Source organism: Leucoraja erinacea, chromosome 21, assembly GCF_028641065.1.
Source record: "Leucoraja erinacea ecotype New England chromosome 21, Leri_hhj_1, whole genome shotgun sequence".
Taxonomy (NCBI): Eukaryota; Metazoa; Chordata; class Chondrichthyes; order Rajiformes; family Rajidae; genus Leucoraja; species Leucoraja erinaceus.
Window position 1 is genome coordinate 19,419,511 of NC_073397.1, and position 26,931 is coordinate 19,446,441.

The 26,931-nt window shown below is 41.7% G+C and overlaps 1 protein-coding gene across 6 annotated transcripts in view; it reads right to left on the minus strand.

Annotated features, from left to right (window-relative positions):
* Positions 1–26,931, minus strand: part of LOC129707349 (death-inducer obliterator 1-like) — a 112,608-nt gene that overhangs the window by 52,725 nt on the left and 32,952 nt on the right. For 5 of the 6 annotated variants that reach the window (XM_055652320.1, XM_055652317.1, XM_055652316.1 and 2 more), the window contains 6 exons: positions 19,994–20,240; positions 16,068–16,214; positions 14,035–14,812; positions 10,205–10,526; positions 7,175–7,387; positions 3,526–3,748 (listed from right to left, as the gene is read on the minus strand). In XM_055652320.1, the coding sequence (XP_055508295.1) occupies positions 3,526–3,748; positions 7,175–7,387; positions 10,205–10,526; positions 14,035–14,812; positions 16,068–16,214; positions 19,994–20,213 (1,903 nt within the window). In that variant the 5' untranslated portion in view covers positions 20,214–20,240. The remainder of the gene's footprint in view (positions 1–3,525; positions 3,749–7,174; positions 7,388–10,204; positions 10,527–14,034; positions 14,813–16,067; positions 16,215–19,993; positions 20,241–26,931) is intronic. The other variant, XM_055652318.1, reaches the window with a different exon arrangement.

Here is a 26,931-nt window from a genome sequence, read left to right on the forward strand (position 1 = left end):
GGGAACTGGTGGTTGGTGGAAACGGGTTGCGTTGCAGGGAATTGGTGAGTGGTGGAATATTGCGTTGGGGGTTGCCAACGGTTAATGGCAGCAGCAGTTTGAAGGGGGGGGGGGGGGGGGGGTCGAGTCAAAAGTCGAGTCTATTTATTGACTCATAGATTGATTGGCGTTTTTACAAATAACCTCTAGAACTTTCCTCCGACGCTGCCCGCAACCCCCCCCCCCCCCCACCCGCTCCACACATCGAGTCCACGCTGCCCCCATCCCCTCACCCCTTCCCCGCCTCACCGAAGGTGGGGGCGATTGATTGCCTCCATAAATTCCATAATTTTCCTTGTGGGGGGTGATTGGCAGGGGCGCCTGTCTCACGGGTGAGCGCTGACACCGCACCCCCTCACCGCGTTGGGACTTGGGACTATTATATCCTAATATCCGAAAGTTAACCATTCCATTACCGTATTTAAAGTAAATGTGTGACCCCACTCTAATAGGAATTCGAGGAGTAATGTTTTCACACAAAGGGTGGTGGGTGTATGGAAAAAGCTGCCAGAGGAGGTAGTTGAGGCTGGGGCTATCCCATCGTTTAAGAAACAGCTAGACAGGTACATGGATAAGACAGGTTTGGAGGGATATAGACCAAGCTCAGGGACTAGTGTAGCTGGGACATTGTTGGCTGTGTGGGCGAGTTGGACCAAAGGGCCTGTTTCCACACTGTATCGTTCTATGACTATGACAGAATTAAATTTTACTGAGCAGAATTAAAAACATGAAAATATTTCAGTTCCATCCTTATTTTTTAAGCACTGTTTAAAGCATGTTCCTGTTGTCATCTCAAAGGACCACACCATCCAGCATTTAAAGATACGAATGTTAATTTCCAACTGACTAAAAAGTGAAGATTTCACTGGATACTTCCACGTTAATGCCAGCCTCCCAAAGACTGAACCTTTTTCTACTGCATCGTGTGATACATAAGTGAAAAGGAAACTTGTTTTTAACTTTTTGTCAGAAATCAAGTGTTTGGACAAAATTCTCATGTTAGTTTCCTCTTAGTGACAGATAAGGTATGGTCCTTAACATGGACGTGACTTCACATTGCTTGTTATTAAAGAAATACATAAGAAATTTGCCATACAAAATAACAGCTGAAGAAATATATTTGGGAAGCATGGACCAATCAGACAGATCAGAGTTGGAAATACACCTGAGACGAGAAGAACTGCCTATGTGGTACATGAAGACATCTATATAATATTAAAACTCTGTGGCTGCTGGCTGACTGTGTTTCTGCCTAACTTGTGGGTGCCAGCCTTTGATTCGTTGCTACGCCCACACCAGACCCACAAACGCCCAGATTTTTTCCATTTCGGTAGATTTCACTTTTCATTCCAAGTATCCACTCTTCATTAAATTTTGTCGTGTTTGTGTACACATTTTTAATAAAATCCTTCTCCCCCCTACCACTCACTGATTTTGTCGCCTCCTGCTGGCCAGCGATCATAATGGCTGCTGGCGCCCGCCTCTCTCCTGAAAGACGCCATTTAAAAACAACCGCACTGCTGAGTGCTCAAATCTTCAGTTGGAGGACCACGTCTCCCGTGGGGGCTACAGGTAGGGGACGGCTGTGTTGGGGGAGCAGACCCAACGGGTCTGCACTTGGTCTAGTTTTCAATATATTGACATGGGTCAGGCAAATTATAGCACAGTAATAACATTGCGTGTCAAGTAGTGAAATAATAGGCCTTGAAATTACAATGTTTTTGCTTCATTAGGTTAGTTTAAGGAAGGTGTAAAATAACATCCAATTGTACGTTACTTATGAGAACTGCTTCTAAGTATTTAGAGTGTGCAAGTAATGAATGACAGATGATAAATGGCACTTAGGAGCTATTTGTGCACCTAATGACCATCATGACCGATATTTGCTTGATTCATTTAAAATCTAAAATTTAAGACATTGGGTGTGAAACAATATTTTTAACTATTATGAATCCTCTTAACCAGTCTAACTCAACCACCACCACCTCACCTGCAGCTGACAGTTGAAGTACAGAAACAAAAGTTATAATGTACATCGACCCATTGTTCCCAATTAAACTCTGAATGATACTTGCCAAATCTCCAGCAGGTTTGTGAAGATTTATGTTCACTTATAATTGGAACTGTCATTCTAATCTCATTATGCCGATTCCCCCCCCCCCCCCCCCCCCCCCCCCCCCCCCCCCCACAAGCCCTTTAGCTACTTTGTATCAGCACCACTGGCAAGTCAGGTAACATAAAGCAAAATTCAAAATGACAACACTTACAATTTAAACTTGGAACTACATTACCTCTGATGACATGCTGCCCATCTCTGCGAATGAAGAGCATCTGTTCATATTTTGGAGCAAATATATTCTGACTTCGTCCTACATAATCTAACTTGTTCTTGCCCACATAATGCAATACAGTCACCCCTACTCCATGAAAGCAATATATATATATATATTTTTAATTACTTGTGTGACCTGGCTTCTCAAAAATGAATTTAATTGGACATACTAAATAGAAGCACTGATGAATATTACCTTTGAAATGAGAATTTGAAACAGAATATAATATTGCTTCAATTACCAAATGAGGGGCAGAGGAAGACCCCTTGCACCCTTGTCATGGTGCTATGTAATGACACATTGCAATTTTCCACCATGAGCCAGGTCATTCCATATCAAAGGCTCATGAAGAATTGGTCTTGGTCATCTGGGATGCTCCACAGCAGACAGATACAATTGTCCCCAGTGTATAAGAGTTGTTTCATACCAACCTGTTGATCAGCAATTATCTTGCTATGTCACTAATTGTTTCCACCAGGTATTCAGTAGAAATACGTATACATGCTGTGGTCATGAGAAGTTCACGGCATTCAGCAATTGCTAGTGCAACTAAATTCAATTACTATGAAAGGTTAACGAAAGATTCAAGATATTAACTGAGCAAGTGACTTGGTATATTTTTAATCTCATTAAAAATCTGGCAGGTCCACCCTCAAAGGCTCTTAGTTAATGTGCTGAAACTTCAGTGGATAAACACAAAATGCTTCAATGTGCTACTGCACTAAATACCACGAAACAGCACACGCTGGGACAAAATTTAGTGAAAACTAATCATAGGTGTGTTGTTTCCTCACATAAGAGTAAATTAAAGTATAATTTAAATACCACATTTTCATACAACTGCTGCCGTATGCTAATGGATAGGGACATGACAAAGATCTTTAAGTAGGTTCTGTGCTGGGTCTGCAAGAACAAGAAAATGATATAGCACCGATATTCTTGGAAGAAAAATATTTGGTCAGGGAGTAGAAATGGGGCAATTAAATATAAAATGAAAAGATGAACTCAAAGACCGAGTTCATATGAGACATTCAAAAATGTTTAGCCTTTCACTAATGCAGGTTTCAATTACTGGCTAGAAGGAATTTTCTTTTTGCAAGGGGGGGGGGGAAATAAAGTAAGTAAATGTTGAAAATTACGGTATGATACATACACGATTCGTAAAAAACGGAAGTTGATATCACATTCTTTTCTGGTTTAGCAGCGTTGTAATTATGATCAATCGTCCATGTCCCTGCACCAGTGCTCGATACAGTTTCCTTTAGTGATGGCATGGGGTTCTTATGGACTAATACTACCGATTTCTTGGTCGTCATTTCCATTGTATTTAGTTCTTCGGATTTGTGTGGACCAGCTGTAAGTGGTTTCAAACTCGCCTGCAACAACAATAGTTCAACGTTACAATGTAATAACCTTCCTGCATACCTTCTTCAAATCAGTTATTCATTTAAACTGGCTTCTAAATGTTAAAGTAAACATTTTTCATGTTGCAAAAAGTTGAGTTATACAGCATGGAAACAGGCTCTTTGGCCCAACTTGTCCAAGGCAACCAAGATGCCCCATCTAAGCTCTTTGCCTGCACTTGGTCTGTATACCTCTAAATCTTTCCTATCAATATACATACTCAGGTGTCTTCTAAATATTTGTTATTGTACCTACCTCAACTAACTTCTCTGGCAGCTCATTCCATATACACCTCGAAAAGATCACCCCCTCAGAAATCGAAGGTACAAATGGACATAGGTGCGCTGATGCAGGTTATGTGCAGGTTGAATCAGTATTAAGGAAGGCAAATACAATGTTAGCATTCATTTCCTGAGAAATAGAATATAAAAGCAGGGATGTAATGTGAAGGCTTTAAAGGGCTCTGGCCAGACTGTGAGCACCATATCTGACTAGGGAATGTGCTGGTGTTCGAGACAGTCCAGAAGAGGTTCATGAGAATGATCCCGGGAATGGTTAGGTTATTGTATGAGCATTTGATGGTTCTGGGTCTGTACTCATTGGAATTTAAGAATGAAGGGGGAATTCCATTGAAACTTACCGAATAATAAAACGCCTGGATAGGGTGGATGTGGAGAGGATGTTCCCACTAGTGGGAGAATCTAGGACTAGAGTGCACAACCTCAGAAAAAAAGGACGTACCTTTGGAAAGGAGATACAGAGCAATTTCTTTAGTCAGAATGTGGTGAATCTGTGGAACTCATTGCCACAGATGGCTGCGGAGAATTAGTCTTTGGGTATTTTTAAAGTGGAGATTGGTATGTTTTTGATTAGTACGGGAGTCAACGGTTGTGGCAGAAGACAGTAGAATGGGGTTGAGAGGGAAAGATAGATCAGCCATAATTGAATGGTGGAATAGACTCGATGGGCTGAACAGCTTAATTCCACTACTATGACTTATGGACACAACTTGGAAATCTTCTCTGCACGCTTTCCAATTTAATGACATCCTTTCGATAGTAGCGTGAACAAAACTAAACACAGTACTCCAGGTGTGGTCTCATCAACGTGTTGTACAACTCTTAACATAATAACCCAACTTCTATTTTAAATATCCTGACAATGAAGGATAGTGTACCAAAGCACTCTGCACCACCGTATCTACATCTGATGCCATTTTCAGGGAACTATGTACCTATACTCCTAGATCCCACTGCTCTACACTACCCGATGCCCTACCATTCACTGTGATGGTCCTGCCCTAATTTGATTTCCAAAAATGCAACACCTCACACTTATCTGCATTGAACTCCTTAGCCATTCTACAGCCCCCTACTGCTGATTAAGATCCTACTGTAATTTTTGTTAACCTTCTTCACAGTCTACAATATCACTTACTTTATTAGATAAACAAACCAGGGAAATTGAAGATATTGAACACATTTCCCGTTATCCTAAACGAGTACAATTTCATTACTATTAACCCCTAACTCCAATTTTACGCAGTAACATTACAGCTTCTAGTTTACAGTCGGCCACTAGACATTAGTTTGAAATGCCGTGGGGGACGAAGAAGGGAATGAGTACTTTTTGTAACTTTGTCGGTACCTTTGTGGCGACTCATTTGTGTACTCTGTATTTCACTGCACCTTGATCGGTACAAGTGACAATAAAGTATCATCATCATCATCTTCAGACTACATTTTTGGTATAAACCAGCATCTGCAGTTCCTTTTTGTTTTATTACAGAAGCCCTTTTTAAAAAAAGAGGACATGGATCTAACAGGTAAGACAAGCATCCCTGCATATCAGACAAACCAGCATCTCTGCATGCCCGTGAATGGCCACAATCTTTGGAATCAATGTATAACAATGGCGATGTTAGGTAAGGAATTCTAGGAGTGATGGTGCGTAAACTACATTTCAAGTGCAATTTTTGTCCTTTTAAGTGGCAGGAGTGTTGGGTTTTTACCATATAAGAGGGTAAATGGAAGATGAACATACAGAGACGGTGCTCTTTATTTTGTGCATATATAGCTATTAAAGAATGCAGCTTTACGAACGGCTCTGATAGAAATAGGAATAGCAGAAAATGTCACCTTTGACAATTAGCTAATTACAAAAACTTTTCAAAACAGGTTTTATTTCTAAATGCATCATGGTACAAAGATGAATGTCTGAGACTGACCATTCAGGCCATAGTGAGCTGCAAATGCAGGAGTTTCAGAAGGCATTGATTCAAAGCATTTAGCAAAAAATAGCTAAGATTTTGTTTTCTAATGTACTGGTGAGGACTAATTCAATGGTATTTAAAAAGTGAATGTGAAAAAAACTAAAATGGGAAAAAATGAAAAGACACACGGTGAGAAGAGGGAGTGGGATGACCCGGATTATTTCACGGAGGATTTATTAGGCTGAATAGATTGGTCATGCTGTAGTATTTTACGTTCATATGCAAATGCTCTTCAGACTGAAATTACTTTCAACTTAGATGCTCATGGGCAGAGAAAAACCTATATTAGCAAAATCCCATAAACGTAATTGTGAATTCACGCATACGGTTATAATCTGTAATGCCCAAGCCGGATGTATTTTTACACATTGTTCAAAATGCCTGGAAAGAAAAATTAGACAGGTCACATAAAATTAACATGTCGACACTGTAACGCTACTATTTTATAGCTTTTAAAACTGTGCTCATACTGCAATTCCTCAACCAGGGTAGTAACGCTTTAGTCCTCTGAATACCAAATTAGAGTATGGTGGATCATCATAACATTCCCATTAAGAGGTGGTTCTCCGAAATGTACATGTATCGACATTGCTGGAGCAAGCTATCACTCCCAGGATTAGAAATTACACCACCTGTTACCTGCTTTACAAATGAAAACCTGTGTTTAATGGCATTTAATCAACACCACAGAAGAAGGAAAAATAGCAATTTAGACAACACAATAGTCTCAATAAATGGACATTCAAGAGGCATGCAGAAGCATTTAATTTAAATGTACTGCCATTGGCAACCCAATTTTGGTAGTAATAAGGCAGTGCATCTATTGGGATGATTACCTTTAGTTTACCTTTAGATTAGGGTTGATCACCTTGACCAAAAAGGGAGGTGAAGTGCAGAAAATTGCAAGAGACACAAAGGAGGAAACAATTAGAACCAATAGTTAGCATGTATCTGCAAAATCCACTTGCACCCAAGTGAGAGTCAACCCCACTGCACTCAGTGTCTCAAAGAATACACTGCATTGTATTTTATCACAATTTACACAATTTCATCAAAAGTCCAATAGAGCTTTCATTATGTGCTTTATATTCCAAGTTGGACATTAAATTGATTTATTTCTCTTTACCTCTGCCGAGGACTTGGATGAAGTCAGCTTTTCAGGCTTTGATTTTCCTTTCTCTTTTGGTTTTTGTTTCTGGTCCTTGGCTTGGCTGAGTGATTTCATAGTGGCTGCGGCATGTTTGAGGATACAATTATTGCTACAGTACACCGAGTCAGTAGAGGCGAGGTTGCCACACCCCGGCCCAATACATTTTGGTACTGCTGCAACATTAACTGCCTAATAAAAACAAGCAAACAATAGTTACGAGTTTTATTTTAAGTTTGGGGTTATTTTTGTTACGTTCACCAAAGTATAATGAAAACCTTTGTTTTGCATGTTATCCAAACTGATCAGATACATTTTGGTTTCACCATGTAGAAATTACAGCAGTGTTTATACATAGTCCCGTCCCGTCCCCGTCCCCGACATAATTGTTCAGGTGTGTTCAAATGCCTCCTAAATGCAGGTATAAGAGAGCTCTCAGCACCAGTCTGCCCTCCAGTCTTTCCATCACCTTTGGAAACTTTTATTGCTGTTTATCAACATGAGGACCAAAGTGTGCCAATGAAAGTCAAAGAAGCCATTGTGAGACTGAGAAACAAGAATAAAACTGTTAAGAGACATTAGCCAAACCTTAGGCTTACCAAAATCAACTGTTTGGAATATCATTAAGAAGAAAGAGAGCATTGGTCAGCTTACTAATCGGAAAGGGACTGGCAAGCCAACGAAGACCGCCACAGCTGACGACAGAAGGATTCTCTCTATAATAAAGAAAAATCCCCAAACACCTGTCCGACATATCAGAAACACTCTTCAGGAGTCAGGTGTGGATTTGTCAATGACGACTGTCTGCAGAAGACTTCATGACCAGAAATACAGAGACTACACTGCAAGATGCAAACCCACTGGTTAGCCGCAAAAATAGTATGGCCAGGTTACAGTTTGCCAAGAAGTACTTAAAAGAGCAACCACAGTTCTGGAAAAAGGTCTTGTAGACACATGAGACAAATATTAACTTATATCAGAGTGATGGCAAGATCAAAGTATGGAGGAGAGAAGGAACTGCCCAAGATCCAAAGCATACCACCTCATCTGTGAAACATAGTGGTGGGGTGTTATGGCCTAGGCATGTATGGCTGCTGAAGATACTGGCTCACTTATCTTCCTTGATGATACAACTGCTGATGGTAGTAGCATAATGAATTCTGAAGTGTAGGGACATATCCTATCAGCTCAAGTTTAAACAAATGCCTCAAAACTCATCAGGCCGGTAGTTCATTCTACAATCTACAGCAAGACAATGATCCCAAACATACTGCTAAAGCAACAAAGGAGTTTTTCCAAAGCTTAAAAAATGGCCAATTCTAAGTCAATCACCCGATCTGAACCCAATTGACTATGCCTTTTATATGCTGAAGAGAAAACTGAAGGGGACTAGCCCCCAAAACAAGCATAAGCTAAAGATGGCTGCAATACCGGCCTGGCAGAGCATCAACAGAGAAGACACCCAGCAACTGGTGATGTCCATGAATCGCAGAATGCAAGCAGTCATTGCATGCAAAGGGTATGCAACAAAATACTACACATGACTACTTTCATTCACATGACATTGTTGTGTCCCAAACATTATGGTGCCATGAAATGGGGGGGGGGGCTATGTATAAACACTGCTTCAATTTCTACATGGTGAAACCAAAATGTATAAAAATGGCCTTTATTAAAATCTGACAATGTGCACTTTAACCACATGTGATTTTTTCTATTACAAACCTCCAATTGTGCAGTACAAAGGCAAATAAATAAATGATGGGTTTTGTCCCAAACATTATGGAGGGCACTGTATACCAAACCTCACAATGACGGAATATAGTCATAGAGTAATATAGTGTGGAAACAGGCCCTTCGGCCCAACTTGCCCACAACAGTCAACATGTCCCAGCTACACTAGTCCCACCTGCCTGAGCTTGGTCCATATCCCTCCAAACTTGTCCTATCCATGTACCTGTCTAACTGTTTCTTAAATGTTGGGACAATCCCAGCCTCAACTATCTCTTCTGGCAGCTTGTTCCATACACCCACCACCCTTTGTGTGAAAAAGTTACCCCTCAAATTCCTATTAAATCTTTTCCCCATCACCTTGAACCTATGTCCTCTGGTCCTCGATTCCCCTACTCTGAGCAAGAGATTCTGTGCATCTTCCTCTCACGATTTTATACACCTTTATAAGATCACCCCTCATCCTCCTAGGAATAGAGACCCAGCCTACTCAACCTCGCTCAGACCCTCTAGTCCTGGCAACATCCTCGTAAATGTTCTCTGAACTCTTTCAAGCTTGACAATATCTTTCCTAACTATATTTATGAAACTCTCTTGATATCCTTAATTGGCATTAGGATATTCAATAATTCCAATTATCTAACCAAGACACAAGAAATAGAGAAGTGAAGACGCCAAGGATAATTAAGTTTCAAATGATTGCAAATCTGGACAATATTATTATCACCCATTAATTTGATCACAAAAATGGAAAAAAATCTATGGACAACGATTGGTTTATTACAATAGGGAAACAACAAGAGGAGGGAAATTATAAAGAATATGTGTTTGTAGAAAGTAACTAAATTGGAAGAAAATAAAATATTTGTAACAGTTGTGATGTGTAATGAGCTTCCCTGAAATGAGCACATGTGCAAACAAGGAACAAAAATGTAATAGTAAGAATAATCTGTTGATTTCAAAACCTGAAAATGCTAGAGTGCAAGGATAAGTGCAGATGGGAACAAATTGGTTTGACATAATTTATTAATCTACATTAAATATTAAATGCAGGAATAGATTAATTTACTGTAAAGATTCACATTGCATATCTGTGGAGGTTACTTTGAGTCTCTTTCGGTTAACATAATTCTCAACCGCCAAAGGCTTTCATACTTTACTGAAAATACTTCCCTTAATAGTGCTCTGAAGAAGAAACACTGGGGAAAAAACTAAAAGAAAATGCCCAAGTTATTTGTAGTATATCTAAATATGTGTAAATGCATCTAAACAGCGTACCAGTTTAAATATTTTGATTTTCTTCTTGCCACTTGGATTAGCTGCTTTCTCAATCCTGCCCTTTATTCCCTGGTCAGCGGTGGTGCTTCCATCTCGTTTTCCAGCTGCAGCGTTTTGCTCATCAGTGCCTACACGGACTGGTTTACTTTCCTGTTGGCCAGGCTTCATTTCTGTGGTATCTGAACCTTTTGTTGGAGAAGGACTACAATCAGGACAGATATAGTCCTCTCCGTTGCGTTCCAATAAGCGTCCTCTGGCCATTGTAATTCCCACGCAGTCACCATGGAACCATTCTTCACAACGATCACAGCAAATCATAAACCTGCCAAAAATACCTGAATTAGCACACTAAGCATGCACAATATTTTAAAGTTTAGAAAACACCTAATCACGATCATTTGTTTTATTCATTTTTTTGCAATATGACCATCATAGCAAAGCCAGTAAATGCTTCCCATCCATAAATGCTCTCGAAGTGGTGCTAAAACTACATTTTTGATCACTGTGTGCAAATATGGATTTCACCAATTTGGACCCACTGACCATGAGGGAACATGAAGGAACATTGATATTTCCAAGCCATGATGAAGTGGGTTTAGAGTGGATGGTAGCTTCCTATGGGCATGCTACCCGTGGCAGCAGAGGTCATGAATTTGGGAGGTTCTGTTGGGAGCATCCGAGACAAGTAATTGCAAAGCAGTTTTGTAAACTGTGGTTGCAGTTCACTGGCAGTGGAAATAATTACTGTTTAAAGGTCCATCACAGAGGACAAATTATTGACAGACATCTACTGCAAACACACCGACTCCCACGATTACCTTGACTACATTTGCTCGAACCCTGCATCTCGCAAGGATGCCATCCCCTACTCTCAATTTCTCCGCCTCAACTGCATCTGCTCCCAAGAGGAAGCTTTCCACTCTAGGTCATCCGAGATGTTCTATTTTTTCAGTACACAGTTAACACCCTGGCTTCTTTGATACCCTGTATACCTCTATAAAGTCATCCATCAGCTTCCTACCCTCCGGGAATGTCCAGCCCTATCAAGCGTCTCCTTTTAACTAAAACAGTCCACTCCTGTAACAGAATTGTGAATCTTTTGTGCAAGCTTTCCAGCGTAATAACATCCTTTCTAATAGCTAGGCAACCTGAACTACACACATTAAATAGCACTCTTCATCACTGTGCACACATTACTTCCTATCATCCTTTGACGGAATTCATCAAAAGCGAATCACCTAAAAATCACATTTGCCTACACTAAAAACTATCTGGTACAACTTTGGCCTATTTCAATTTTAAGTTCTCCAATTTTATTTTTCCACTGCTTACAATATTGCATTGTGTAACAGCAAACATGTCAGCATTCCTATCATCTAAGTCAACAGTGAAAAATGTAGTTACGGATTCAACAAAAGATACTTTCTTAAAAGTGTACATATTTGCCAATTGATTATTTTATGAGGAGAGATTGAATAGATTAGGTTTGTATTCAGATCTTAGAAGAATGAGTGGTTATCTCAAGCTTGACAGGGTTGATGTATCCCCTTGCTAAAGGATCTAGAACCAGTCAGAAAAAAGGCAAGCCATTTAGTACTGCAAAGAGGGCAGTAAACCCAAGTAATTGTCCCAGAGCACTCAGTAATAAATCTCACGTAAAAATCAATTAAAGAAAATGGCACAGCAGGCTTCAAGGGCCAGGTGGCCTATTCATATTTGACATGTTCTTGCACATCACATTATGGTAATCAGGAAACATTACCCATACACTTTGTATCCTGCTACTCAGGTTATTTTCAAACTATGTCAGCAAATATACATTGAACAATTTGCTCTTTCCAAAATACTGCACAGTACAAATGGCCTGTGCTGATATATTTAGTTTACCTACATAACAACAATCACATTTGCCATGTACCTTCCTGTGAGGCATTCCAGAGGATGGGCAAGTCGCTATATAAATATTCAAGGCTTTAAGTAGGCACCTCTGTGCCTTGATCCAAGGGTTTCTTACAAAATGTTCCCCAATCTGAGGAGCACTTCACAATTTAGTACGCCACCATCACTGTTACAATGTAGCTGCACGACCACCACTAAAAGGCCTGTCCCACTGATGCGACCTTTCAGCGACTGTTTTCAACCTTCAAGCTCGAGGGCACTCGCCTGAAAAACCTCGAGCTGGATCGACCGTCAGCGATGAAACCGCGAGCTGGATCGACTGTCTGCGTCTGCACCTACACACACACACACCCACTGCAAAGGCGAGGGCCAGGGAAAGCGGGGGAGCGCTGTCTGAAATTCACTCGCGATGAACAGGAAGGTAAAAGACGGCTGGCACAGTACGGTAAGTCATTTAGAGAGCGCGGGGGGGGGGGGGGGGGGGGGGAAGAGGGGAGAGAGAGAGGGGGGGGGAGAGAGAAGGGGAGGAGAAGGAGGGGGGGAGACACTTTTAAGAAACCAGACAATAAAAATAAGATTGTACATCGCCACTGCACTGGGCCCACCGAACCTCGCCACCACACTGACCATCCGCACACCGGGACCTCCCACGTTTCGCCCGCTGACCCGGACTCCGCTACCTGCGGACTTCCACCATCATTTCCATCGACCCTCGCCACTCCACCGCCCTCCCAGCAGCCAGCAGCCGACGCCTTACCTGCAGCCTGGACTCAAGCACCTGGCCTGAAGCTTCCACGCTGCAGACTCCCACTCCCCTGGGTTTGACTGCGCTGGGTCCTAGTGCTAGTCCCCCCCCCCCCCCCCCCCCCCCCCCCAAACCCAGGTAAGATCAGTGGCTGTTCCACTGGGTCTTCCCCATCCCCCTCAAACCATGTGACCCCAGCTCTTCCCCACCCCACTATCGTCCTCATACCCCCCTCCTCCCTGACCACCCACCACCCCACCACCAGACATCGCCTCGGCCTCAGTCCACTCACCTGCCTTCCTCCGGCCCCAACCCCCATCCTTGCTGTGTGTTCACCATCACCCCTGACCTCCCCCTCTCAGATAATTAACGGTCTGTCCTCAGCAGAGGCCTCACCTTTGTCCCCCTCCGTCCCCACCTCAATGAGTTCCGCACCCACCGAGCTCTTCTTCCGTTGCCTCCGCATCACAGCGTCTTTCCATGGGAAGGAGTCCTTGCCCCCCATTGTTGATCCCTTTTCCCGTCTCCAATGGACCCATCCTCTTGGACCCCCCCTCATGACCATCTTCCGGCCTTAGACCATTTTATTTTAAACTGCCGGCGGGACATCAACCGCCTCAACTTCTCCACTCCCCTGTCCCACCCTGAACATACAGCCATCCACTCACTCCGCAACAACCCAGACTGGGTTATCAAACCCGCCGACAAGGGTGGTGCTGGGCATTTTTAAGTATGTTGAAAGATATGCCGCGACCTAGCTGAGGCCTCGAGTATGCGGGGACTAATCTCAAACATGAAGGAGAGTTATGTCCTAGGACCTCGTGTCGACTATGCTGCGACTATGCAGCCCCTTTACAGCCTGCCTTTCCCGTCTGCAATTAGGATCAACTACCTGATTACCTTGGATATTGTAGGCTTTGAGAAGACAATACTTCAGAATACTGAAAGTACTTCAGAGTATTTTCGAAGTAATACTAAAAAAGCTTTCGATTAGTTTATAAATTGCAATATAAGTGTGCATTTTGACAGCTTCAAATATTTAGAATCATAGCAAGGTTTCAATTTTGAAATTATTAATAACTACTGGAAGCATTGTCTGTCATCCTGTCATGAATGCAAGCATTAATTAATAATAAACCTGGCTGTTTTGCGCAAATACATAAATGGGACTTCCCAGTCCACATACCTGTTGCTGTGTGGTTGTCGACATATACAATACAGTTTATCAGGGTCATTGTAGCCATTATCTGATTGGGCAACTGAGCCTTCATCTTCACTCTCTGAAGGAGCCCCAGATTGTGATGTGGATTCTTTTTCAGTTTTAGCACCTTTTTTTGTAGGGATAATTATTTGCTTTTTAGTTTTGGTAGTGCCAAGTGACTTTGATTCATTTTTGACTTTATTTTCTTCTGTACTCTTTTCCTGTACTTTCTGTTTACTCTGTGGTGAACCAGACTGTTCCTGATCGCGTCGCTTTCTCAACTGATTCTGGAGCTCCTTTAAAGTAAGTTCATCACTGTCACTATTGGTGCTGTTGTCCTCATCAGAGTTGGCCACTTCATTCATTGCTTCAGTATTACCAGAACCCAGGTCCAGCAATCCAATAGGCTTTTCGTCAATTTCTGCGCTACCATCAGAACCTGTTCCTGCCTCACAAGCTGCAATGGAGCCAAATTCACCGCCTTCAAAGTCCGTCATTCGGCGATAACGCTTTTGAGCTGCCGAAATAAATTCTTGAACCCGTGCAGATCGCTGAGTCTGTCGTCTACTCCTTCTAAGTGAAGATAATTGGTCTGAACTCTCACTTAGAGCAGTGTCAGAGTTCTCCGCATCTACAGCATTGTCACGCTTTGCAATAGTTGTTTGTCGGAATCCCCATGTCTTTTTAAATTCTTTACTGGTTGGGTGGATAATTTTTGGAGACTGATCTTTGTTTTCATCCTCTTTTGTCTCCTCTATGGCTACTGTAAAAAATACACAAAATGTAGGGAAAATCATAGAACATCGGCTTTGCTATCCAAAGTTGCATGCAAAAATCAAAATGAAAATAGATCTGGTGCTTCAACTAGGGCAGGTTATATGGCATTCAAGAGTGCAGAAGCCCAGGCATTGAAAATGCATACATGAGAATTTATGATCAACTGCCCTTGAGAATGAGTAAGTGCTTAGCAGAATGTTGCCTCAATAAATTAATTTCCTTGGTCTTATGATGTCTTCTGAATATCACAGCTTGGAAAGTATATACATTGCCTTGAATAGTTCAGCAAAAGTATGACTGGATAATACTTGGACTCTAAGATTAAATGGCAAGGAAGATATTACTCAAACCTCTCACATACCTATATCATACCATACATATATTATGGGGGCATTAAAAAATGTGCAACTTGCAAAGAAAATCTGACTACCAGAATCACCTAATTTCTCAAGAGACATGAAGATATTGATATTTGGAGGGACTCGGATGTTACTGCTCAGGAGGAAAAAAAAATCACTGAAAGCTAACATTCAGACACAACAAGTAATTAGGAAAACAAATGGGAAGGTAGCCCTTTTGGTGAATGGAATAAAACAACTCTTACTCCAATTATATGGTGGCTCGATGAAACTGAAGTTGGTGTATTATATCTAGTTTTCACATTTTTAAACAGATGCTCTAAACAGCAGCTACATTTTCATTGGAAAACTTCTCAGAGAGGATCGCAGTGAAAGGGGAAACAAAGTAGGTGAGACCTTTACCCTCAAGAAATTGGGAGAGATGATTTGATCTCATAGGAAGAAAATCATTAGGAGACTTGACAAACTGGATGCTTTCACTTGGATTGTGATGGTGCATCAATTTCAGAAAAAGTCAGACATCATGAGAAATGTTTTCATTGAAACGGATTCTTCACCATCTAACATTCACGTATATTCAAGATAATTAGATTAGCAAAAGCAAAGGGAATCAAGGAAGAAGGATCTTGCCATTGGATAAAGTTGAGATCAATTATTTATCGAGAGGTAGAGCAAGCTTAAATTGATCCAATAAACGGCTTCTTGTTATTTCTTACATTGTCTAAATCCGTCTGATATCAGAACAGTGACAATATTAAAGCTAATCTAAACTGTCAGAGGAACAGGTTTTTAGATCCACACTTTCAAAATATATTTCCAACAAAATTCAAGCCCAGAAGTAGTCTTTCATTCAATCCTTACAATCTTTCTGCAATCACGAACCTGGTGTGTGGAGACGGGGGGACTTCCTGTTTGTTTGAGTTGGAAGGGGCTCAGAGTTGCTGCTGTTCTGTGAAGACTCTTGAAGATCAGACACTCTGTGTTCATCAACTGAGGTGATGACACCTCCCACAGCATCCAAATTCAAGACTGCAATTTATAATGCGTAAGAAATTAGTTATTTTAAATCAACTAAAATTAATTTTATCATAAAGAACTTTAATTTATACCTTAATCTAACTACCTAGAAATAATTAAGTATGATTGTGTATACAAAATATAGATGTTAGGGAAGTCATCAGGATCCAACTATTAACTGTTGCAACTAATCTTCTCATTTTGCTGCTAGCCTAGTTTATTTTTACACGTAACTATTCACAAGTGTTTTTGCTATATCTTAAGGACTGTACAAGTATAGAATTTGTTTAAACTAATCCAATAAATAATTACTCTAGAGTATTGCTGTATATTTCAAACACATCTAACCCCAATTCTCTCATTTCGACAGTTGCTTTCTAAAAAATCTATTTGATAAACAATGAATATATCTTACTAGGAAGGCTAGATCTAAGAAGAGTGTATTTCCAGATCTGTGTGAAAGTAAATTATGTTCAGCAAACTATCACGTTAAAAAAAAACCTTAAAAGTCAACACCCAGAGTAAATGTTAAAATTTGCATATATTGGACTCTGCAGCCTAAAATTGAAACTCAGAAATTATGCAAAGCTCATCTAAAATGTATTCAATCCAATTAACAATCATCCAACTAACTTTACCATATATATCATGTTACATTAATACATTTTCAAACAAAACTTTTGTTTTACAAATATTTATCTTCTTCATCTGCTCATGTTGTAAGGGATGGGTAATGCTCGTCTTCCTATAGTTTTAGCATTAAATTAAGTTCAGGTAGTTTGATATTTTTAGTTTGCAGTAACAAATATAAACTCAAAGGCTCTTATGTTACATAATTTAATAGAGCATCATTATACAAATTGTCCAATATGTTAGCAGGACTACATTTGGAGTACTGTGTTCAGTTCTGGTCATCCTGCTTTAGGAAAGATGACATAAGGCTGGAGAGAGCAGAGAAGATTTATGAATGTTTCCAAGTCTGAGCTAAAGGGAGAATTTGACAGGTTAGTATCTGATTTCTTGGAGCAAAGAAGGCTGAGGGGTGATCTTATGGTAGTGATGTATACAATCATGAGGGGAATAGATAGGGTGAAGACACACTCCTTTCCTGGGTGAAAACCAAGAACTAGAGGCCACAGGCTTATGGTAACAGGGGAAAGATTTAATAGGAACAATAGATGGGCAATTTTCCACTTTGAGGGTGGTGGGTATATGAACGATATGTCAGATGAAATAGTTGAGGCAGGAACAATAACAACATTTAAGAGAGATTTGGACAGATACATGGATTGAAAAGGTTTACAAAGAAACATAGAAAATAGGTGCAGGAGTAGGCCATTCGGCCCTTCGTGCCTTCATGGTTGATCATCCAAAATCAGTACCCCATTCAGATTTTCCCCCCATTTCCTTTGATTCCCTTAGCCCAACGAGCAAAATCTCACTCTCTTGAAAACATCCAGTGAATTGGCCTTCACTGCCTTATGTGGCAGAGAATTCCAGATTCACAACAAGCTGGGTGAATTTTTTTTCCTCATCTCAGTCCTAAATGGCCTACCCCTTATTCTTAAACTGTGACCCCTGGTTCTGGACTCCGCCAACATCGGGAACATTTTTCCTGCATCTACCCTGTCCAATCCTCTTAGAATTTTACATGTTTCTGTAAGATTCCCACTCATCCTTCTAAATTCCAGCAAATACAAACCCAGTCGACCCATTCCTTCATCGTATATCAGTCCCGCCATCCCCGGAATTAACCTGGTGAACCTACGCTGCCGCTCCCTCAACAGCAATAATGTCCTTCCTCAAGTTAGACCAAAATTGCACACAATACTCTAGGTGCGGTCTCAGCAGGGCCCTGTACAGCTGCAGTAGGACCTCCTTGCTCCTAAACTCAAATCCTCTCGCAATGAAGGCCAACATGCCATTAGCTTTCATCACTGCCTACTGTACCTGCATGCCTACTTTCAGTGACTGATGTACAAGCACACCCAGGTCTCATTGCACCTCCCCTTTATGACACGGTTTAGATAATAATCTGCCATCCTGTTCTTGCCACCAAAGTGGATAACCTCACATACCTTTCCCCCAATATCACGTGCACTAATTTAGAGGGATATGGGCCATCTTGGTTGCATGGACGGGTTGAACTGAGGAGCCTGTTTACATGTTGTATGATACAGTATCCAACAAGCTGAAAATTTAGACAAAGGAATTAAATGTAACATCTATATGTTTGCGATGACACAAAGCTGGGTGGCAGTGGGAGCTGCGAGGAGAATGCTATGAGGCTGCAGGCGGGCGGGTGGGCAGATGCAGTATAATATGGATAAATGCGAGGTTATTCACTTTGGTGGCAGGAACAATAAATTAGATTATCTGAATGGTGTCAGATTAGGAAAAGGGGCAGTGCACCAAGACCTAGGTGTTCATGTACATCAGTCACTGAAAGTAAGCATGCATGTACAGATGGCAGTGAAGAAAGCCAATGGCATGTTGGCCTTCATAGCGAGAGGATTTGATTGTAACAGCAAGTAGATCCTACTGAGGTGTACAAGGCCCTGGTGAGTCCGCACCTGGAGTATTGTGTGCAGTTTTGGTCTCCAAATTTGATGACATTCTTGCTAGTGAGGGAGTTCACCAGGTTAATTCCTGGGATGGCGAGACTGACATATGATGAAAGAATGGATCGACTGTGCTTATATTCATTGGAATTTAGACGGATGAGAGGGGATCTTCTCGAAACATATACAATTCTTAAGGGATTGGACAGGCTAGATGCAGGAAAAATGTAAGAATAAGGGGTAGGTCACTTAGGACTGATATGGCGAAAAACTTTTTCAGTCAGAATTTGTGAATCCATGGAATCAGTGGAGGCCAATTCACTGGATGTATTCAAGAGAGAGTTAGATATAGCTCTTAGGGCTAAGAATCAAGGGATATGGGGAGAAAGCAGGAATAGGGTACTGATTCTGGATGATCAGCCATGATCATATTGAATGGCGGTGCTGGCTCGAAGGGCCGAATGGCCTACTCCTGCATCTATTTTCTACGTTTCTAATTGTTAACTTAATATTCTAAGGATATCAGAGGATGCTGAGATAAAACGAGAAAGTGGACAAGGCAGTTTCAGCAATGATAGATAAATGGAAGATCAGATTCAAAAGGGCCTTATGACCTACAAACATCTTCCGAGGTCCTTTGTGCTACTATTTAGTACTTTACATTTTAACACAAGATTTAAGCACTTCCAGCCATTTTATTTTCCTGCAACAGAGTGCTCCTCATGGCCCAGGTTACATCTGCAATTATTTTTTTGACTGAAAACAGAGAAAACCTAAAGGACAAACAAGCAGAGGAGGAAATCCAGAGATGCCCCATATCAGAGAGCAGAGGCTGCCAAATGCTGAACATTTCTGTGGGTAATTAGAGCAGACAGGATCTCCTAAGTAATTCCCATAAGTAATTCTAAAATGCTGTAAGACGGATGATTTACAATGAGAGTTAAAAGTAATGGATGGAAAGTGAGCTTGGAACTAAACATGACCATGCTTTCAAAGGATCTGCACAGCTAGAAAACATCCTGATAAATATAACATGCTACAGATCCAGAACAAGGGGCATTTGATTCATATGAAAGTTAGCACATGCTCAATTAAAAATACCTTTACAGTGCCTAAGCAACAGACATAAGCAATTCCACAAAGTATTAGTAAACAGTCAGATTGGTAACTTTTTTAAATGGATAGAGTAATTGAATACATTCCTCAAGATACAATGGAAGGATGGAGTACCTTCAGTTGTGCTTATCTCGCACTGCTCAGTACCATCTGCCTGCAGCTCCAATCTGAACGGCGTACTGGATGATGGCAGCAGAGGATCTTTATCACTTAACATGTTTGTTGCAGCGTCAGCAGTTTGATACGAATCCGCCTTGTTGGCAAAACAGCTTTCCCCAGAAAGGTTTAGGCTATCCTTTGATAGGGGTGGACCTACAAATTCTTGGTTGTCCATAAATGGATCAACATGGTGTCCTGGTTGCTGCAATGAAGAATAGGGACTGTAACATACAATAGGCTTACCGAATAGAATAGAATAAAGCACCTGGCTAAAGCAACGCGGTTGTAAACCTTGTTGCAGGTTTCGGTCCAATTTCACCATTAGTTTTTCTTTATTTTTCCTTAAAAGTTTCAAAACTTGCTTGAAACTTACATTATGGTGTTACATTACATTTCAATGCAATGCAAGAATAATACAAATCTAATTATACCAACTGCCAACTATAACAAGAATTAAGTTACTTAATCATTAAATGATTATAAATAAATCATTTAAAATAAAAATGGAGATTTACATTGCACCTTTCATATTCTAAGATCCCAAAACCATTTAAATGATAAAGCATTTGCACATGTAGTCAAACAGTATCATAGAAACATAATCTAATCATAGTCATAGTCATTCTGCTTAGAAACATAGAACTTAGAAAAACAGATGCAGGAGTAGGCCATTTGGCCCTTTGAGCCAGCACTGCCATTCAATATGATCATGGCTAATCATCTAAAATCAATACCCCGTTCCTGCTTTCCCCCCCCACATCCCTCGATTCCTTTAGCCCTAAGAGCTAAATCTAACTCCCTCTTGAAAACATCCAGTGAATTGGCCTCCACTGCCTTCTGTGGCAGAGAATTGCAGATTCACAACTCTGGGTGAAAATGTTTTTCCCTATCTCAGTCCTAAATGGCCTACCCCTTATTCTTATCACCACCTAATTTCCACAGCTCCACAATGTGGAATGGGCCAGCAAATCTTCCTGGGATTGCAGGATTTATTTTAAGAGGGAGAATGAGCAGATGGGACATATAAATAAAACATGTTAGATTATTCCTATATCCTTATAGTTCTGCATCTGGGTTCTTAGGTAGTGTCGACCATGCTTCCTTTTGCCACATGTTCCCCCATTTCCCATTAAACTTAATAGGTTCATTAGGCAATTTATTGAGTTACAAAATGTGCTGTGATACTAATAGGGGAAATATCCAATAATCTGGAACATGCCAGATTATCAGAGTTTGGCCATATATTCTGAAACCAGCCAGCAATCTCATTCTCATAAAACATAGCTATTCAGCCCTCAGTTTAGCTCTAAGAGCAATTCCATCAATCGCAGACCCATTTGCTTCTAACTTCACATACTCTCACATCCATCAAGTCCATTCCAATTCTCCTAATAACCAATCAGTGATAATTTACAGTAGCCAGTAAACCAACCAACCAGCATGTCTTTGGGATGTGGGAGGCAATTGTTACACATGAAGGGAATTCACTTGGTGACAAGAAGGGTCTGAAGAAGGGTCTCGACCCGAAACTTCACCCATTCCTTCTCTCCAGAGATGCTGCCTGACCTGTTGAGTTACTCCAACATTTTGTGTCTACCTTCAATTTTAACCAGCATCTGCAGTTCTTTCCTACACATTAAGAATTTGCAAGCTCTGCGCTCAATACAGGTGGTCAGGCTTGAACCCAAGTGGCTGGAGTTGGGAGGAAACAGCGACACCTGCTGCAACATTGTGGCACCCTCATCGAGATCTTCTTCAAAGGGCTTGACAAGGCCTAGATGAAGAGATGAAGTTCCCCTGATCAGAACATCCAGATCTAGGGGGTTATGGTCTCAAAATACAAGGTCTTCCAAACAAGATAAAAATGAGAAAAACTCCCTGAAGCCAGAGAGACAGCAAATCTTTGGAATTCTTTAGCCAAGGTGAAGTTGAGGCATGATTGTTGATATATTCAAAACAGAAAATTTGATTTTTTTTTACATCAAGAGAATCAGGATATGGGTTACAGCAAAAAAATTGGATCGCTTTGCAAACTTAGCACAAAATAACTAACTCTTCCTTTATTTTTTTTGGAACTGCATCCTCATGCAGATAATTTCCTTTCAATCACATGGATTGCAGTCCACGGTATGGGTCCATCAAGTTGAGGGACAGTAATATCGACAAGCAATTTATATCCACATTCCATTAGATAATCTAATCACAGGCATAGTCATTCTGCTTAGAAACATAGAACATAGAAAAATAGGTGCAGGAGTAGGCCATTCGGCGCCAAGCCAGCACCGCCATTCAATATGATTATGGCTGATCATCTAAAATCGGTACCCCGTTCCTGCTTTTGCCCCATATCCCTTGATTCCTTTAGCCCAAAGAGCCAAATGCAACTCATTGTGCATCTTGTGCATTGTGGAACAATAGATTCTAATGTAAATTATAATTCTAATGTAGCTCTGATGTAAAAGAGCCATTTAAAGCATACATTTACAAATTAATTAGTGGAAATGCTAACAAATTTCAGTAAACCAGTGCCAGGATGCTGTCAGTAATTCAGTCCATTTATTCACTGCAGATTATTTTTGGCACTTTTAAATGCCGGGACAATACCAAGATGTTGCTAACTACAGTTGCAATTAATGCAGTAAATAAATTACAGGTGCACAACCTTTTATCCAGTGTTCCGGAAACCGAAAAACTCTGAAAACCGGCCATTTTTTCCAGGATGTCGTCTGCACACCAAAGCTCGCGTTTGGCGCCAAACTTGACCCGAAACGACCCACGGTCAACCCAGGTCTGTACTACTGTAGCGGCTGCCTCCTCCCCGGAGACCGGGGAGACACTTAAACATCTGTAAATCATTGCTTAAATGTTAGTCAGTTAGTTTGGAGGGCTTTTATGTGAAGGGGGGGTGAAGGGGTAAACTTTAATTCTTAGTCCCCTACCTGGTCGGAGAGGCGGGCAGCGGTCAATGCCTTACCGGGTTGCCGTGCAGTAAGCTCCGCAGCGCTGGGGCTGCGGGCGTCCGGCCGCGGGCGGCGCCGGTTGTAGCTCCGACCCCGGCAACTCTACCCCTGGCTGCGAGGCGCTCCAAATCCACCGCCGCCCGCGGCCGGACGCCCGCAGCCCCAGCTCCGCGAATGTTGGGAGTCGGCGGCGTCGCAGCGCTGGGATACCAGCGGGGAGCGGGCAATGCCTTACCGGGTCGCCGTGCGGTAAGCTCCGGAGCGCTGTGGCCGCCGACTCCCAACATTCGCGGAGCTGGGGCTGCGGGCGTCCGGCCGCGGGTGGCGCTGGATTTGGAGCGCCTCGCAGCCAGGGGTAGAGGTGCCGGGGTCGGAGCTCCAACCGGGAGTCGCCGACCAGGTAGGGGACTAAGAATCAAAGTTTCCCCCTTTACCCCCCCCCCCCCCCCCCCCCCCCCCCCCCCCCCCCCCCCCCCCCCCCCCCCCCCCCCCCCCCCCCCCCCCCCCCCCCCCCCCCCCCCCCCCCCCCCCCCCCCCCCCCCCACGACATAAAATCCCTCCAAACTAACTGACTAACATTTATGCAATGATTTACAATGATTCCCCGGTCTCCGGGGAGGAGGCAGCCGCTCCAGACTTTTCAAGCCGCCCGCGCTACCTTCCAAATCTACGCTAAAAATCTTCCATTCGGAAATCCGAAAATGTCCGAAATCCGACAAGTGTCTGGTCCCAAGGCTTTCGGATAAAAGGTTGTGCACCTGTACATGCAATCACCATTCCCAAATTCACACCCGAGGTTAAATCATTCACGTTAAACTCAGTTCAACTCTTAAGATGAAAAGCAGAAAGAATCATTGAGAATGTGGTTATTGCTAAACGTTCATCTGCTAAAATGGTGTGTAACATGGAAACAGTTGCACAGTGAAAGGAAAAGACCTGCAAAATTGGATGAAAAGAAGAACTGCCAAATTGTCGACTCAACCATAATCACTCCATCTAGGGACAAGAAAGCAGAACCACTAACAAGCATGGCAAAAGACGTGCAGCGCCAAATGTAGGCTGGTTGGCAGACAGGGAATAAGTCATGTTCCAGAGCCAGATAACAATGGTTACATTATTGGATTAACAATCTAAAATCTAATGAAATAAATGCACAAGATCAAATTTCATCACACAATTTAAATTTAATTAACTAAATCTGGAATAAAAATCTTCCTAGCCATAAACCCATCTTTTTAACTAATGGCACGTATATCCTCAGCTTTATCTCGTCTATGATCCACACCATTGTGTTTATAATTACAATTTATCCGTATGTTTGTAATTATAAAATAATTCTCTCACGGATATTAAAATAATGACTTAACGAAATGGCTTGGCAAGTCATGCAGTTCAAAGAATTTGGGGCGGAGAATATATCCTTTCCTTGATAGCGATTCCCACACTCCGTATGTTACTAAGGAATCCCACCCTCCAGGACCAAGAGCACAAGATTGGTGAGATCAGCATTCTCAACAATAAACCTTAAGCGTACTCTTCAAAATATTGGACATTAAAATCTCAGTGCTGCCCGTCTCCCATATCTGCTAGTTTGAAAAAGGGTCTCGACCCGAAACGTCACATTTTCCTTCCCTCCAGAGATGCTGCCTAGTTATTCCAGCATTCTGGGTGTACCTTCTGCTAATATAGATATCCACTTTTAATTTCCTTTGAATCTTTGCCAAATTTCAAAATGTTGAAGCTACTTAAAGAAAATTAAGTTTGGTGCTACTTAAGGAAAATTAGCTATGTAGCAAAATTAATTAATTTTAATTTACATGATTCCACTAATGATATACTGATAATAAATATTAAATGTAACATCAAAGAAAAAATAATGCAAATCTAATTTGGTATTTTCTTCAGAAACTCAAAATGTTAATGTTTCAGGTGTCATACTCAAAATTCTCAAATACTTGGAAAAAAGATCTGAACCAGGTTAATTTTTATAAGATTTAGACACATCTACAAATTGTGTAAAAAACCTAATATTTTAAAAATTAGAATTCTCTTTCTGATATAAAAAAATAGCTTCTATTATTTTGGTCATTTACACAAATTGGAAAGATGTGTCCAAATGTTCAAACTGAGACTCCATACAGTACTTCCCTTTCTAGAGGGAAAAGCTTGTCACATTTAATATGGTGTGGTCAAGAAGATTATAACAAAAGCTGGAAAGGATTCATTTGAGCAGTTATTTCTTGTCAGGAATAGGCAAGGAACAAATGGGTTCTTCCAGCATCATATAAAACATGATAAAACAATTCCACATACACTTCTCTTTAATCTATCATCTATAATAGTGGTGGAAAGGTTACTGTTTTGTAATTCAGACAGAGCCAAAAATAGAAGTTTAAAAACTAGTACTTAACAACAAACAAAAAAACCCAGAAAACAGAAAAAATCTCTTTAGGAATGACCACCAGAGGCGCCACACGATTGGCAGCCCCGCCAACAGTCTTTCATCTTTCTTTGCGGGGGGACTATGTACTGTAATTTCTACATGGTGAAACCAAAATGTACAAAAAATCTTTAATAAAATCTGACAATGTGCACTTTAACCACATGTGATTTTTTCGATTACAAATCTCAAATTGTGGAGTAGAGGCAAATAAATAAATGATGGGTCTTTGTCCCAAACATTATGGAGGGCACTGTAGGTCTTGTTTATATTCCGAGGGAAGATGGATGCAATATAAAATGGCATGCAAAGAATTTGGTAGAGATTAATTTTCCTGAAGCATGTGCTTATTGAACAATTGTGAAAAGACTTTAAAACTACTACAGCTAAATCAGTGACAGCAGGAGCAAGAGAAATAAAATTATATAACTGTAATCAGGGCTCGAAATTAGCGGTTACCGGGTGCCAATGACCACTCAAAGTGCAGCCGAGCAACCTAAATGCCGAGTCATTTTGCCCGGCTTGGCACTGCAGATACTGGTTTATACCGAAGCTGGACACGAAAAACTGGAGTAACTCAGTGGGTCAGGCAGCATCTCTGGAGAAAAGGAACTTGGCTTTTCGTGTCAGCGGCGACGACGTAATGCGGAGCAGATACGGGGTGTGGGGCGACGAAAGATCGGGGCGAATGACGAGCCCCGCACTGCAGCAGCCAAAGATCCTATTGGATCTTTGCAGCGACAGTGGCTCCTCCTCCTCCAGCACCCCGCCCGGATAGCCGCCGCTGCTTCCCAATGCGCTAACAGCGATACCGCTTTCAAAACAAACCCTCCCAGACGCCGAGGGAGGGAGCCGTCTGAAGCAGCAGAACCGCTCTGCCCCGCACCTCCTGTTGGCTGACGGAGGTTGGGATCTCCTCGCCACCGCCTCCCCCTCCCCCTTTGGCGGTGGCATTTGGCAGTGGACAGGGACAGCCAAGGCAGCGGGGCGATGATACCGTCCCTGTCCGATGAGCACTGACCTTCCTTCCCCCCCCCACTCTGTCTCTGTCTCTTGTATGCCCCCCCTTATCCTGGGACCCCTCCTCTCCACTGATCCCCATTCCCACCTCTATTCAGTCCTCACTGACATCCCCTGTGCTCCCCTCCCCATCTATTCATCCTGCACTGATCTCCCTATTCACCTCGCATTGATTAGCGAACCACCCATCCCCCCATCCATCCGACACTGGTCCCCTAATACTGCCTCATCCCATTCATCCTGTAGTGGTCCCCTCATTCATCCTGTACTGATCCCCTCATTCATCTTGTACTGATTTTCAGAGCGAAAATTTACTATGTTTGATAACGGAATGCAATCAAATGTGTTTTAAATCCCAATGTTATTATTTGTTTTAATCCATAAAGATGCATTAAACATTAAAACCGCAGTGTTCCATTGTCACTGCAACCGTTGACACGTTATTACAGAATTCATTTTGACGGCAAATCAAT